A 15905-nucleotide genomic window follows, 5' to 3' on the forward strand; every position below is an offset into this window, starting at 1 on the left:
AATGTTTTGTTAGTGGGATGGATTGTGAAGGACCTGCCTAGTATGGGTCAACAGGCCTGTTGCAGTGTTCCTCCTTTCTTATGTTCTTAACAAGGCTAACAGATTACTTGGAATTATCTCAAGAAGTATAAGTAACAGAAGTCCAAAAGTTATTTTACAGCTCTACACATCACTAGTGAGGCCTCATTTAGATTATGCCACCACACAGTGGCTTCATCAGTCCAATACAAAGCAGAAAGGTGTAAGGAGAGGAGGAGTTTGAGGTAATCAGTCCCTCAGCCTGGAGTCGATGTGTTCAGTCCATCAATCTTGTAGAATGTACAGCATAGGGCCATAGACGTGGCTTATATACTGTAGTCAGGTGAGGCGAAGCAGGAGGAGGCGGGGTCATAGTGGTACCATCCACTAGTCGAAGTAGGTCTTCGTCGAAAGGTTGGACAAGCTTGAAGAATTCTTTGTATCAAGATCCCATGATGATGCAGTGTCTGACAGTTGTGATGAATGGTTTTGAAAACCGACAGGTTGAAGATTGAGACACTTATGCAACATATGGGAATCTTTATTTAGGAAACGTTTCGCCACACAGTGGCTTCATCAGTCCAATACAAAGCAGACTGATTACCTCAAACTCCTCCTCTCCTTACACCTTTCTACTTTGTATTGGCCTGATGAAGCCACTGTGTGGTGAAACATTTCCTAAATAAAGATTTCCATGTGTTGCATAAGTGTTTCAATCTATAATTGATTCTAGTAACTTGCCCACTATAAATGTCAGGCTTATTGGACAGTAATTTTAAGGAATGGACTTATCCCCTGATTTGAATATAGGAACCACATTAGCCATCTTCCACAACACCAGTAAGGATGGACGCATTAAACACACTGGTTAATGGCTGACTAAATTCCATCTTGTATTCCTTAAGTACCCTGGAAAACAACTCGTCGGGCCCTGGGGACTTATTTTGCTTCAGTTTGTCTATCTGTTTGATAACCATGTCCCTTGTGACAGTAATATTTGTTAATTTAAATTCATCAGGAACTGAAAAATTTTTAATTTCTGGAATCTCATTTGTGTCTTCCTGTGTAAAAACTGACTAAAAAATAGTCATTAAATAAGGAACACATTTCCAGTTCGTTATCCGTCAGCTGCCCATTCCCAATTTTCAGAGGTCCTATTTTTTCCTTCACCTTTGTCCTGTACACTTGAAAAAACCCCTTTGGATTGGTCTTTGATTCATTAGCAACTCTAATTTTGTAGTCATGTTTAGCCTTTCTAATCCCATTTTTTACTTCTCTTTTAGGCTGAGCATATTGGTCAGTAAGGTTAACCTCTCCTCTTCTGATGCACCTATAAATTCCCCTTTTCTCCCCTGTTTTCTCTCCTGTTAACCCATTTGAGATCATTATTATTAGACCTAATTTCTCTCTGGGGAATGTACATACTCTGAGCACGGTGTACATTATTAAGAAAAAAATCATAAACACAGATCCCTTCATAATCATAAGCATGATCATCGTCAATAAAATCATTAGCTAGATAACCCCAATCGAGATTAGACAGGTGTTCCCTAAGTCCACTATAATCAGCAGAATGAAAATGAGGGACTTTTACCGTATTATCATTATTCTTGCATTCCTAGTTAATGCTAAAAGTGATGGATTTATGATCACTTGCGCCAAGCTCTTCAGTGATCTCCAGATTATTTACGAGTGGTTTCCTTATTTGACAAGACTATATCGAGCAAATTATTACCCCTGGTAGGCTCTGTTACACACTGCTTCAGAAAACAGTTCTGAACTGTTTCCATAAAGTCACTGGACTCCAGATTAGCGGTCAAAGAATTCCAGTCAATTTGATTAAAGTTAAAATCCCCCACTATCACTACGTTATTGTGTCTAGAAGCCCTAACAATTTCGTCCCAAAGAAGTCTCCCTCTATCGTGATCCAAGCCTGGAGGTCGGTATATTACACCTAGAATTAGTTTCACTTGACCTTCTACAAACTCCACCCAAACAGATTCTGTTACTATTCCATCTATTTTTATACCTGTTTTTATGCAACAATTAATATTTTCTCGAACATATAATTCAACTCCTCCCCCCTTCCCATCACATCTATCCACATGAAACAACTTAAAGCCATCAATATTACACTCAGCAATCATATCCCGACTCTTTAAATCATACCACGTTTCAGTTAATGCAATAACATCAAAGTTCCCAGCACATGCTACCAAACATAGTTCATTAATCTTATTTCTTGCACTTCGACTGTTAACATAAAATACCATCATATGTTTTTTCTTTTGCACATTTTTCCTATTCACCTTTGCTTTCACACAATTTCTGAAATTATCATTACCCAGCATTACTCCCTGACTGTTATTATTAAGATTCATAATATCAAAGCCTAAGTCAGTATATCCATGCTCATTATTTTTCATTTCTAAACCCATACCTCTAACTAATCCTAGTTTAAAGTCCTAACAACTGAGCTAGCAAGAAAACCCACACCTGCCCTGGATAAGTGAACCCCATCCCTGGCATACATGTCATTTCAGCTATAGAAGTGGTCATTGCATTATCCTTACAGTGTTTGTCCAGCCAACAGTTAATACCAATTGCTCTGGACAACCATTCATTTCCAACACCCCTTCTTGGCAAAATGCCACATATGGCAGGATGCCCCCCCTTCTTCCTAATTATGTCTATTGCTGTCCTGAACCTTCTAACTAAATCCTCACTTCTATGCTTGCCAACATCATTGCCTCCAGCACTGAGGCAGATAATAGGATTAATCCAATTACCGTTCATGATGTTGTCAAGCTGGCTAACAATATCCTCCATCCCAGCCTCAGGAAAGCAAACCCTCTGTTTCCTACTCCTATCCTTCAAGCAGAAGGCCCTATCCATGTACCTAACCTGGCTATCCCCAACAACAACAATATTCTTACCTTCCTTGGTGTCGTTCGTCGTGACGTTCCCCATAGTCGACTCACATTCGTCAGGTAGCACGGAGAATGCATTAGATGTTTCCACAACAGTTTCCACAGCAGTCTCTTTCTTCTCCATCGTTTCCACCTTTCCATTCATCTTCTTGATCATCAACTTCGTTCCCTGCTGTCCAGCCACTGTCCAGGTTCCCTTCTTGACCTGAGGACTAACAACAGGAGGACTACTATGAATCCTTTTGTTTTCCTCAGTCAATCGCCGTATCTCTTTCTTCGCTACCCTCAATTCTTCCTTAAGCTGCTGGTAAGTTGCTCGATGGAGGGCATCTTGGTTCAGTCCACGGAGAGTACACTAGACACATCCTCACTAAGCTAAGTACAGGTCACCACTGAGCTAAGTACAGATCACCAGTGTTCAGCATTTCACCAATGTTCAGCATTTCTTCGATGTCAGCTTCCTGTAACTCCATTGGCACACAGTCAAGATGAGTGAGTAAATAGAATTGTCAACACTTATTGCTTGGGTACGTTTATTCTGTTAGTGGGTTGGATCTGTGAAGGACCTGCCTAGTATGGGCCAACAGGCCTACTACAGTGTTCCTCCTTTCTTATTATGTACCCACCACACCAATCATACCCAGCCCCTCCCACTCATATATTTGTCCAATTTCTTTTTAAAGCTACCCAAGGTTCTTTCGAAGCTGAAACCTTGGGTAGTTTCAAATTTAGGTTGGATAAATGCATGAGTGATAGGGGTTGGATTTGAGTGGGACTTGCACATGAGTAAATAGAATTATTAAAGCTTATTGCTTGGGTTGCATTTATTCTGTGTGTGTGTGGAAAAAGACACTTATGTACAGTTCAGGACATTTATTAAAGGAAACATTTTGCCACGAGTGGCTGCTTCAGTCCTAATACAGAGAGAACTAAGAAAATGCATATATATATAGTGGCAGGAGTCAGGTGATGTGTCGTGTGGGTAGAGGTGGTAGTCGTAGTAGTAGTGCAACAAAGGAGGCGAGACGGATGGTTACAGAGGGACCTGTTGACATCATGTAACAGCAGTTTGCAGAATGGTTAATATCCTGTTGATTAGCAATTTTGAGATGCTGTAACTACCGGACTTTTGCACAGCAAGGAGGCGGTTGGAGGCAGTGGAGATGTCCTGTCTAAGGGCAGTGTGTGGTGTAAATATTATGCAGAGAATTCGGAGTGTGGAAATTAGGAGAAGGTGTGGAGTTAATAAAAGTATTAGTCAAATGGCTGAACAGCAGTTGTTGAGGTGGTTTGGTCATTTAGAGAGAATGGATCAAAGTAGAATAACATGGAGAGAGTATGAATCTGTAAGGGAAGGAAAGTGGGGTAGGGGTTGTCCTCCCAAAGGTTTGAGGGAGGGGGTAAAGGAGGTTTTGTGGGCGAGAGGCTTGGACTTCCAGCAAGTGTGCGTGAGTGTGTTAGATAGGAGTGAATGGAGACGAATGATTTTTGGGATCTCACGATCTGTTGGAGTGTGAGCAGGGTAATATTTAGTGAAGGGATTAAGGGAAACCGGTTATTTTTATATAGCTGGACTTGAATACTGGAAATGGGAAGTACAATGCCTGCACTTTAAAGGAGGGGTTTGGAATATTGGCAGTTTGGAGGGATATGTTATATATTTTTATATATGCTTCTAAACTGTTGTATCTGGGTGCCTCTGCAAAGACAGTGATTATGTATGAGTGAGGTGAAAGTGTTGAATGATGATGAAAGTATTTTCTTTTTGGGGATTTTCTTTCATTTTGGGTCACCCTGCCTTGGTGGGAGATGGCCGGCTTGTTGGAAAAAAAAAATACACACCCCTCTGGGTTTTCTTCTATTTTCTTAATAGTTCTTGTTTTTGTTTATTTCCTATCTCCATGGGGAAGTGGAACAGAATTTTTCCTCCATAAGCCATGCATGTTGTAAAAGGTGACTAAAATACTGGGAGCAAGGGGCTAGTAACCCCCTTGTCCTGTATACATTACTAAAGTTAATAAGAGAAACATTTGTTTTTCTTTTTGGGCCATCCTGCCTAGGTGGGATATGGCCAAGGGTTGAAAAAAGAAGATTATGGAAATTTTATATTACTTTTTAGTGTTTACAGTTTAGCAAGGCTATTTTTACTACACTGTTTGTTACAGAAAGTAATAAGACATGACCATTTTAGGTGTAGTTGTAATCTGCTTTTTATTATATATCATATTTATTTTGATTTTGTGTATATTCATGAAAAGATTTTATCTCCTTCTGTCAATGATGCTCTTCACAGATAGTTACAGTAAGAGAAGAATGGATAGCCATTTCCATCTTACGCTTAGTGGAATGCGAGAAGGCAGTGGTTGAAGGTGCTGGAGCCACAGCTCTGGCTGCCATCCTTGCTGGGGAGCTACCAGAACTCAAAGGCAAGAGGTAAGACTCAAGACTAATTCTTGAAATGTAGATGAACCTGCCTTGCTGTGTTCTTCATATCATCTCACTGTAAACTTTAATAGTGTTAAATATTTTTATTTTTATTTTAGAGGGCCTTAGTTACTTTATGGATATTATTTATCATTGGTTATTGTCAAGTTATCAATATTATTACCTGGTAGCTATTAAGTTAAATTTGCCAAGGAATCATGGATGATTTAACCCTTTCAGGGTCCAGAGGCCAAATTTCATAGTGTGCACCTGTGTCCAAGAATTTTCAAAAAATAATTTTGTTATTTTTTCTTATGAAATGGTAGAGAATCTTTTTCTGAAGGTAATAAAACAAAAAGTACGAAATTTGATGGAAAATTGACGAAATTATGCTCAGGCGAATTTTGATGTGGCAGCGATATTTACACATTGGCGATTTTGCCGAATTTGACTCCCATTTTAGGCCAATTACAGTATTCCAGTCGATGAAATTTTTAGCTATTTCACTAGTATTACTTCTATTCTCTCGATTGAGCACAAGAATTCACCAAGTCAGCTATTTCAACTACAAAATAAAGTGATCGGAATTTTGTAATTTGGCCAATTTAATGCAAAGTTCAAAATATGTACTCCAATTTCAAAACAGGGTCCAGAATAAACAATGCAGGCATTCCTGGCACTAAACTAACATTTCCTCTGTTCATTAATTATGTTTTCAGGCTTTACTAATGAATTCCATTTTGATTTTTTATTCACATAATTTTTATTCAAACTGTTATGCAACATTGTAATAATTGTATAAATACCATCACCACATTTGAGAACATATATTAGACCCACCAGCAGGCATGTACGTGTATTAGACATGTGAGGTCATTTATTTACTCTTGAACATCAGCAAAAATTTAACATTTCCACTATTTTGAGCTCAGTTTCAAGCCATTTCCAGAACTGAAACCAATCAAAATCATCTCTATTTCTGCGATATATCTTCCACTCTATCAAATGAGACCAAGAAATCGCAAGTACAACTATAAAAAAATATACAAAAAACACTGCAAAGTTGCTGTTTTAATCGAAAATTACAGTCTCAGTTTTTTTCTCTCATTATGCACTATGTACTGCAGGATTTGTTTTATGTGGTGCACACATACCACATAGATGTACAGTGGACCCCCGCAAGAGAGCTCATTGTTATGCGAAATTATCGTTATGCGAATGAATTTTCCCCATAAGAAATAATGGAAATCAAATTAATCCGTGCAAGACACCCCAAAGTATGAAAAAAAAATATTTTTACCACATGAAATATTAATTTTAATACACACAAACTGAAAAAGGCATGCACAATTACATGACACTTACTTTTATTGAAGATCTGGTGATGATTGATGGGATGGGAGGAGGAGAGAGTGTTAGTGTTTAGAAGGGGAATCCCCTTCCATTAAGACTTGAGGTGTCAAGTCCTTTTCTGGGGTTACTTCCCTTCTTCTTTTAATGCCACTAGGACCAGCTTCAGAGTCACTGGAGTTCTGTCGCACATAGTGGCCTGTACCTCTCGTTCCTTTATGACTTCCCTAAAGTGTTTCACAACATTGTCAGTGTAATAGTCACCAGCACGGCTTGCAATAGCTGTGTGAGGGTGATTTTCATCCATAAAAGTTTGCACTTTCAGCCACATTGCACAGATTTCCTTAATCTTTGTAGTAGGCAATTTCTTCAATTTCTCTCTCCCCTCCTTCGAACCAGTTTCCTCAGGTCTGGCCTCTTGCTGTTGAAGTTGATCTATCAGCTCATCAGTGGTTAGTTCTTCATTGTCCTCCTCCACCAACTCTTCCACATCATCCCCACTAACCTCCAACCCCAAGGACTTTCCCAGTGCCATAATGGATTCCTCAACTGGCATAGGATTCTCAGGGTTAGCCTCAAACCCTTCAAAATCCCTTTTGTCTACACATTCTGGCCACAGTTTCTTCCAAGCAGAGTTCAAGGTCCTCTTAGTCACTCCCTCCCAAGCCTTACCTATAAGGTTTACACAATTGAGGATATTAAAGTGATCTCTCCAAAAGTCTCTTAGAGTCAATTGAGTTTCTGAGGTCACTATAAAGCACCTTTCAAACAGAGCTTTTGTGTACAGTTTTTTGAAGTTTGCAATAACCTGCTGGTCCATGGGCTGCAGGAGAGGAGTGGTATTAGGAGGCAAAAACTTCACCTTAATGAATTTCATGTCCCCATAAAGTCTCTCTGCCACGTCTGTAGGATGACCAGGGGCATTGTCTAACACCAGGAGGCACTTAAGTTCTAATTTCTTTTCAGTTAGGTAATCTTTCACATTGGGGGCAAATGCATGGTGTAACCAGTCATAGAAAAAGTCCCTAGTGACCCATGCCTTACTGTTTGCCTTCCACAGCACACACAAATTAGCCTTGAGGACATTCTTTTGCCTGAACGGTCTGGGAGTTTCAGAGTGATACACTAATAAAGGCTTCACTTTGCAATCACCAGTAGCATTGGAACACATCAACAGAGTAAGCCTGTCTTTCATAGGCTTATGTCCTGGGAGTGCCTTTTCCTCCTGAGTAATGTACGTCCTGCTTGGTATTTTCTTCCAAAACAGGCCTATTTCATCACAATTAAACACTTGTTCAGGTTTCAGTCCTTCACCGTCTATGTACTCCTTGAATTCCTGCACATATTTTCCAGCTGCTTTGTGGTCCGAACTGGCAGCCTCACCATGCCTTATCACACTATGTATGCCACTACGCCTCTTAAATCTCTCAAACCAACCTTTGCTGGCCTTAAATTCACTCACATCATCACTAGTTGCAGGTATTTTTTTAATTAAATCCTGATGCAACTTCCTAGCCTTTTCACTTATGATCACTTGAGAGATGCTATCTCCTGCTATCTGTTTTTCATTTATCCACACCAGTAAGATTCTCTCAACATCTTCCATCACTTGCGATCTCTGTTTCGAAAACACAGTTAAACCTTTGGCAAGAACAGCTTCCTTGATTGCCTTTTTGTTGCCCACAATAGTAGCGATGGTTGATTGGGGTTTACTATACAACCTGGCCAGCTCGGAGACACGCACTCCACTTTCATACTTATCAATGATCTCTTTCTTCATCTCTATAGTAATTCTCACCCTTATTCCTGTAGGGTTGGCACTAGAAGCTTTCTTGGGGCCCATGGTCACTTATTTTGCAGATAAAATCACCAGAAACACTGTAATAATACGAAATGTTCCGATTGTATGCTTGGATGTTACCGCGGAGGCTGGCTGGTAAACAATGCCACCGGCGGAACATGTGAGGCTGGCTAAGGGCGCACATTAGACGCGTCTCGGACGAACAGCGTTGAGCGGGTTTTTTAGCGGTATGCGAGGCAAAATCTTAGCGATGAAATGTAGCAGTATGCGGATTTAACGTTATGTAAGGCCAACGGTATGCGGGGGTCCACTGTATTTTCTCATATCAGAGTGAGCTGAGCTCATGACGTAGATCTACGGTTTGGACCCTCAACGTAAAGCCATAGATCTATGGCACGGACCCTCAAAGGATTAAAAATGAGCAAGATGCTCATTGGAAATAAAATGGAACCTTGATTTATGAGTGTCCCAACATACGAGTTTTTTGAGATATGAGCCGTCCCTGGGTTGATTTTTTGCCCTGAGTTACGAGCCAACATTTGAGTTATGAGCCATCTCCCCCTGCTTCTCCCATCAATGCTTGTTTACCTATGATTGCATGCTTGAATTCCATGGAAATCATCCTCTTTTTCTTTCTAGTACTGTCCTTTACACTTACTTTCTTAGGACCCATGCTTAGAAAAACAAAATTTGGCCACATGACTGTCAAAAATGTAAGCAAAGCATGAGAGAACTGCTCCCACAGCGAGGTAAACAGTGCACTGAGTTGGCACCATTCATTATTATTATTATAATAATAATTATTATTATTAGTTATTATTATTATTATGACTTATTATTACACCTACCATCCGACTTACGACCTGCTTGACATACGACCATTACGACCGTGTTTTCTATGCCAAATTTCTGGGAAATAAACAACTGTTTGTGTTGTACACAGTGTTTATCCTAACCCTTACAGTATAAAATACAGTACTAACAGCATAAAAAGTAAAGTAAAAAATGAAATACCAAAATAAAATGATAAAATAAAGTCATTACAAAAATGTGATGTTGGTATTCAGTAGTAAGGTTTGACTTACGTCCATTTCGACTTATGACCGGTTTGTCGGAACCGAACTCGGTCGTAAGTCAGATGGTACCTGTATTATTATTACTATTATTAGTAAGGGGCTCTTGATCTAGGGAATTGGACCTGTGTTCAAGTTACCTAAATTAATAATAATAATAATAATAATAATAATTGTAGGTAGTAGGTTGGTAGACAGCAACCACCCAGGGAGGTACTACCGTCCTGCCAAGTGAGTGTAAAACGAAGCCTGTGATTGTTTTACATGATGGTAGGATTGCTGATGTCTTTTGTCTGTCTCATAAATATGCAAGATTACAGGCATGTCTTGCTACTTCTACTTACACTTAGGTCACACTACACATACATGTACACATTTATTTATACACACTCATCTGAGTTTTCTTTGATTTTATCTTAATAGTTCTTGGTCTTATTAATTTTCCTTTTATATCCATGGGGAAGTGGAATAAGAATCTTTCCTCCGTAAGCCATGCGTGTTGTAAAAGTCAACTAAAATGCCGGGAACAATGGGCTAGTAACCCCTTTTCCTGTAAAGATTACTAAAAAGAATAAGAAGAAGAAAATTGTCAAAGTGGGAAGTCTGAATGTGCGTGGATGTTGTGCAGATGATAAGAAAGAGATGATTGTGGATGTTATGAATGAGAAGAAGCTGGATGTCCTGGCTTTAAGTGAAACAAAGCTGAAGGGGGTGGGAGAGTTTCAGTGGAGAGGAATAAATGGGATTAGGTCAGGGGTTTCAAATAGAGTTAGAGCTAAAGAAGGAGTAGCAATAATGTTGAAGGATAAGCTATGGCAGGAAAAGAGGGACTATAAATGTATTAATTCAAGGATTATGTGGAGTAAAATAAAGATTGGATGTGAAAAGTGGGTTATAGTAAGCGTGTATGCACCTGGAGAAGAGAGAAGTGTAGAGGAGAGAGAGAGATTTTGGGAAATGTTGAGTGAATGCGTGGGGAGCTTTGAATCAAGTGTGAGAGTAATGGTGGTTGGGGATTTCAATGCTAAAGTGGGTAAAAATGTTATGGAAGGAGTAGTAGGTAAATTTGGGGTGCCAGGGGTAAATGTAAATGGGGAGCCTTTAATTGAGCTATGTGTAGAAAGAAATTTGGTAATAAGTAATACATATTTTATGAAAAAGAGGATAAATAAATATACAACGTATGATGTAGCACGTAATGAAATTAGTTTATTAGATTATGTATTGGTGGATAAAAGGTTGATGGGTAGGCTCCAGGATGTACATGTTTATAGAGGGGCAACTGATATATCGGATCATTATTTAGTTGTAGCTACAGTTAGAGTAAGAGGTAGATGGGAAAAGAGGAAGGTGGCAACAACAAGTAAGAGGGAGGTGAAAGTGTATAAACTAAGGGAGGAGGAAGTTCGGGTGAAATATAAGCGACTATTGGCAGAAAGGTGGGCTAGTGCAAAGATGAGTAGTGGGGGGGTTGAAGAGGGTTGGAATAGTTTTAAAAATGCAGTATTAGAATGTGGGGCAGAAGTTTGTGGTTATAGGAGGGTGGGGGCAGGAGGAAAGAGGAGTGATTGGTGGAATGATGAAGTAAAGGGTGTGATAAAAGAGAAAAAGGTAGCTTATGAGAGGTTTTTACAAAGCAGAAGTGTTATAAGAAGAGCAGAGTATATGGAGAGTAAAAGAAAGGTAAAGAGAGTGGTGAGAGAGTGCAAAAGGAGAGCAGATGATAGAGTGGGAGAGGCACTGTCAAGAAATTTTTATGAAAATAAGAAAAAATTTTGGAGTGAGTTAAACAAGTTAAGAAAGCCTAGGGAAAATATGGATTTGTCAGTTAAAAACAGAGTAGGGGAGTTAGTAGATGGGGAGATGGAGGTATTGGGTAGATGGCGAGAATATTTTGAGGAACTTTTAAATGTTAAGGAAGAAACAGAGGCAGTAATTTCATGCACTGGTCAGGGAGGTATACCATCTTTTAGGAGTGAAGAAGAGCAGAATGTAAGTGTGGGGGAGGTACGTGAGGCATTACGTAAAATGAAAGGGGGTAAAGCAGCTGGAACTGATGGGATCATGACAGAAATGTTAAAAGCAGGGGGGGATATAGTGTTGGAGTGGTTGGTACTTTTGTTTAATAAATGTATGAAAGAGGGGAAGGTACCTAGGGATTGGCAGAGAGCATGTATAGTCCCTTTATATAAAGGGAAAGGGGACAAAAGAGACTGTAAAAATTATAGAGGAATAAGCTTACTGAGTATACCAGGAAAAGTGTACGGTAGGGTTATAATTGAAAGAATTAGAGGTAAGACAGAATGTAGGATTGCGGATGAGCAAGGAGGTTTTAGAGTGGGTAGGGGATGTGTAGATCAGGTGTTTACATTGAAGCATATATGTGAACAGTATTTAGATAAAGATAGGGAAGTTTTTATTGCATTTATGGATTTAGAAAAGGCATATGATAGAGTGGATAGAGGAGCAATGTGGCAGATGTTGCAAGTATATGGAATAGGTGGTAAGTTATTAAATGCTGTAAAGAGTTTTTATGAGGATAGTGAGGCTCAGGTTAGGGTGTGTAGAAGAGAGGGAGACTACTTCCCGGTAAAAGTAGGTCTTAGACAGGGATGTGTAATGTCACCATGGTTGTTTAATATATTTATAGATGGGGTTGTAAAGGAAGTAAATGCTAGGGTGTTTGGGAGAGGGGTGGAATTAAATTATGGGGAATCAAATTCAAAATGGGAATTGACACAGTTACTTTTTGCTGATGATACTGTGCTTATGGAAGATTCTAAAGAAAAATTGCAAAGGTTAGTGGATGAGTTTGGGAATGTGTGTAAAGGTAGAAAGTTGAAAGTGAACATAGAAAAGAGTAAGGTGATGAGGGTGTCAAATGATTTAGATAAAGAAAAATTGGATATCAAATTGGGGAGGAGGAGTATGGAAGAAGTGAATGTTTTCAGATACTTGGGAGTTGACGTGTCGGCGGATGGATTTATGAAGGATGAGGTTAATCATAGAATTGATGAGGGAAAAAAGGTGAGTGGTGCGTTGAGGTATATGTGGAGTCAAAAAACGTTATCTCTGGAGGCAAAGAAGGGAATGTATGAAAGTATAGTAGTACCAACACTCTTATATGGGTGTGAAGCTTGGGTGGTAAATGCAGCAGCGAGGAGACGGTTGGAGGCAGTGGAGATGTCCTGTTTAAGGGCAATGTGTGGTGTAAATATTATGCAGAAAATTCGGAGTGTGGAAATTAGGAGAAGGTGTGGAGTTAATAAAAGTATTAGTCAGAGGGCAGAAGAGGGGTTGTTGAGGTGGTTTGGTCATTTAGAGAGAATGGATCAAAGTAGAATGACATGGAAACATATAAATCTATAGGGGAAGGAAGGCGGGGTAGGGGTCGTCCTCGAAAGGGTTGGAGAGAGGGGGTAAAGGAGGTTTTGTGGGTAAGGGGCTTGGACTTCCAGCAAGCGTGCGTGAGCGTGTTAGATAGGAGTGAATGGAGACGAATGGTACTTGGGACCTGATGATCTGTTGGAGTGTGAGCAGGGTAATATTTAGTGAAGGGATTCAGGGAAATCGGTTATTTTCATATAGTCGGACTTGAGTCCTGGAAATGGGAAGTACAATGCCTGCACTTTAAAGGAGGGGTTTGGGATATTGGCAGTTTGGAGGGGTATGTTGTGTATCTTTATATGTGTATGCTTCTAGACTGTTGTATTCTGAGCACCTCTGCAAAAACAGTGATAATGTGCGAGTGTGGTGAAAGTGTTGAATGATGATGAAAGTATTTTCTTTTTGGGGATTTTCTTTCTTTTTTGGGTCACCCTGCCTCGGTGGGAGACGGCCGACTTGTTAAAAAAAAAAAAAAAAAAAATAATAATAATAATAATAATAATAATAATAATAATAATATTATTGTAATGATAGAGCTTCAGTTCCCTTAACCCTTTGAGGGTCCGTCCCGTAGATCTATGGCTTTACGTTCAGGGTCCAACCGTAGATCTACGTCATGAGCTCAGCTCACTCTGATAAACTGTGAGTGGTACATTTGGGCCTAGATATGAGAGAATACATCTATGTGGTATGTGTGCACCACATAAAACAGATCCTGCAGCACGCTGTGTATAATGAGAGAAAAAAAAACTGAAATCATGATTTTTCGATTAAAACAGCGACTTTGCAGTGTTTTTTCATATGTTTTTTATAGTTCTATTTGCGATTTCTTGGTCTCATTTGATAGAATGGAAGACATATTACAGAAATAGAGATGATTTTGATTGGTTTTAGCACCGGAAATGGCTTGAAACTGAGCTCAAATTAGCAGAAATGTTAAATTTTTGCCGATATTCAAGAGTAAACAAACGACCTCACACGTCTAATACACGCCAGCTGGTGGGTCTAATATGCATTCACAAATATGGTGATGATATTTATACAATTATTACAGTATTGCATAACAGTAAATCTTCTATTTTTTGGTTGGTAGACAGCAACCACCCAGGGAAGTACTACCGTCCTGCCAGATGACTGTGAAACAAAAACCTGTAACTGTTTTGCATGATGGTAGGATTGCTGGTTTCTTTTTCTGTCTCATAAACACGCTAGATAACAGGGATATCTTGCTACTCCTACTTACACTTTGGTCACACTTCACAGACACGCACATGCATATATATATATACATACATCTAGGTTTTTCTCCTTTTTCTAAATAGCTCTTGTCCTTTTTTATTTCTTCTATTGTCCATGGGGAAGTGGAAAAGAATCTTTCCTCCGTAAGCCATGCGTGTCGTATGAGGCGACTAAAATGCCGGGAGCAATGGGCTAGTAACCCCTTCTCCTGTATACATTTACTAAAAAAGAGAAGAAGAAAAACTTTATAAAACTGGGTTGCTTAAATGTGTGTGGATGTAGTGCGGATGACAAGAAACAGATGATTGCTGATGTTATGAATGAAAAGAAGTTGGATGTCCTGGCTCTAAGCGAAACAAAGCTGAAGGGGGTAGGAGAGTTTCAGTGGGGGGAAATAAATGGGATTAAATCTGGAGTATCTGAGAGAGTTAGAGCAAAGGAAGGGGTAGCAGTAATGTTAAATGATCAGTTATGGAAGGAGAAAAGAGAATATGAATGTGTAAATTCAAGAATTATGTGGATTAAAGTAAAGGTTGGATGCGAGAAGTGGGTCATAATAAGCGTGTATGCACCTGGAGAAGAGAGGAATGCAGAGGAGAGAGAGAGATTTTGGGAGATGTTAAGTGAATGTATAGGAGCCTTTGAACCAAGTGAGAGAGTAATTGTGGTAGGGGACCTGAATGCTAAAGTAGGAGAAACTTTTAGAGAGGGTGTGGTAGGTAAGTTTGGGGTGCCAGGTGTAAATGATAATGGGAGCCCTTTGATTGAACTTTGTATAGAAAGGGGTTTAGTTATAGGTAATACATATTTTAAGAAAAAGAGGATAAATAAGTATACGTACAAGATATGATGTAGGGCGAAATGACAGTAGTTTGTTGGATTATGTATTGGTAGATAAAAGACTGCTGAGTAGACTTCAGGATGTACATGTTTATAGAGGGGCCACAGATATATCAGATCACTTTCTAGTTGTAGCTACACTGAGAGTAAAAGGTAGATGGGATACAAGGAGAATAGAAGCATCAGGGAAGAGAGAGGTGAAGGTTTATAAACTAAAAGAGGAGGCAGTTACGGTAAGATATAAACAGCTATTGGAGGATAGATGGGCAAATGAGAGCATAGGCAATGGGGTCGAAGAGGTATGGGGTAGGATTAAAAATGTAGTGTTAGAGTGTTCAGCAGAAGTTTGTGGTTACAGGAAAGTGGGTGCAGGAGGGAAGAGGAGCGATTGGTGGAATGATGATGTAAAGAGAGTAGTAAGGGAGAAAAAGTTAGCATATGAGAAGTTTTTACAAAGTAGAAGTGATGCAAGGAGGGAAGAGTATATGGAGAAAAAGAGAGAGGTTAAGAGAGTGGTGAAGCAATGTAAAAAGAGAGCAAATGAGAGAGTGGGTGAGATGTTATCAACAAATTTTGTTGAAAATAAGAAAAAGTTTTGGAGTGAGATTAACAAGTTAAGAAAGCCTAGAGAACAAATGGATTTGTCAGTTAAAAATAGGAGAGGAGAGTTATTAAATGGAGAGTTAGAGGTATTGGGAAGATGGAGGGAATATTTTGAGGAATTGTTAAATGTTGATGAAGATAGGGAAGCTGTGATTTTGTGTATAGGGCAAGGAGGAATAACATCTTGTAGGAGTGAGGAAGAGCCAGTTGTGAGTGTGGGGGAAGTTCGTGAGGCAGTAG

At 39.4% G+C, this 15905-nt stretch overlaps 1 protein-coding gene across 6 annotated transcripts in view; it reads left to right on the top strand.

Moving 5' to 3' along the window:
* Positions 1-15905, top strand: part of LOC128690818 (uncharacterized) — a 227336-nt gene that overhangs the window by 148683 nt on the left and 62748 nt on the right. For all 6 annotated transcript variants that reach the window (XR_011392369.1, XM_070088165.1, XM_070088164.1 and 3 more), the window contains exon 10: positions 5242-5381. Coding sequence is in view for 5 of the 6 variants with exons in the window: in XM_070088165.1 (XP_069944266.1) it covers positions 5242-5381 (140 nt within the window). In the remaining variant the exon portion in view is untranslated. The remainder of the gene's footprint in view (positions 1-5241; positions 5382-15905) is intronic.

The sequence above is a fragment of the Cherax quadricarinatus genome, chromosome 24 (assembly GCF_038502225.1).
Source record: "Cherax quadricarinatus isolate ZL_2023a chromosome 24, ASM3850222v1, whole genome shotgun sequence".
Lineage (NCBI taxonomy): Eukaryota > Metazoa > Arthropoda > Malacostraca > Decapoda > Parastacidae > Cherax > Cherax quadricarinatus.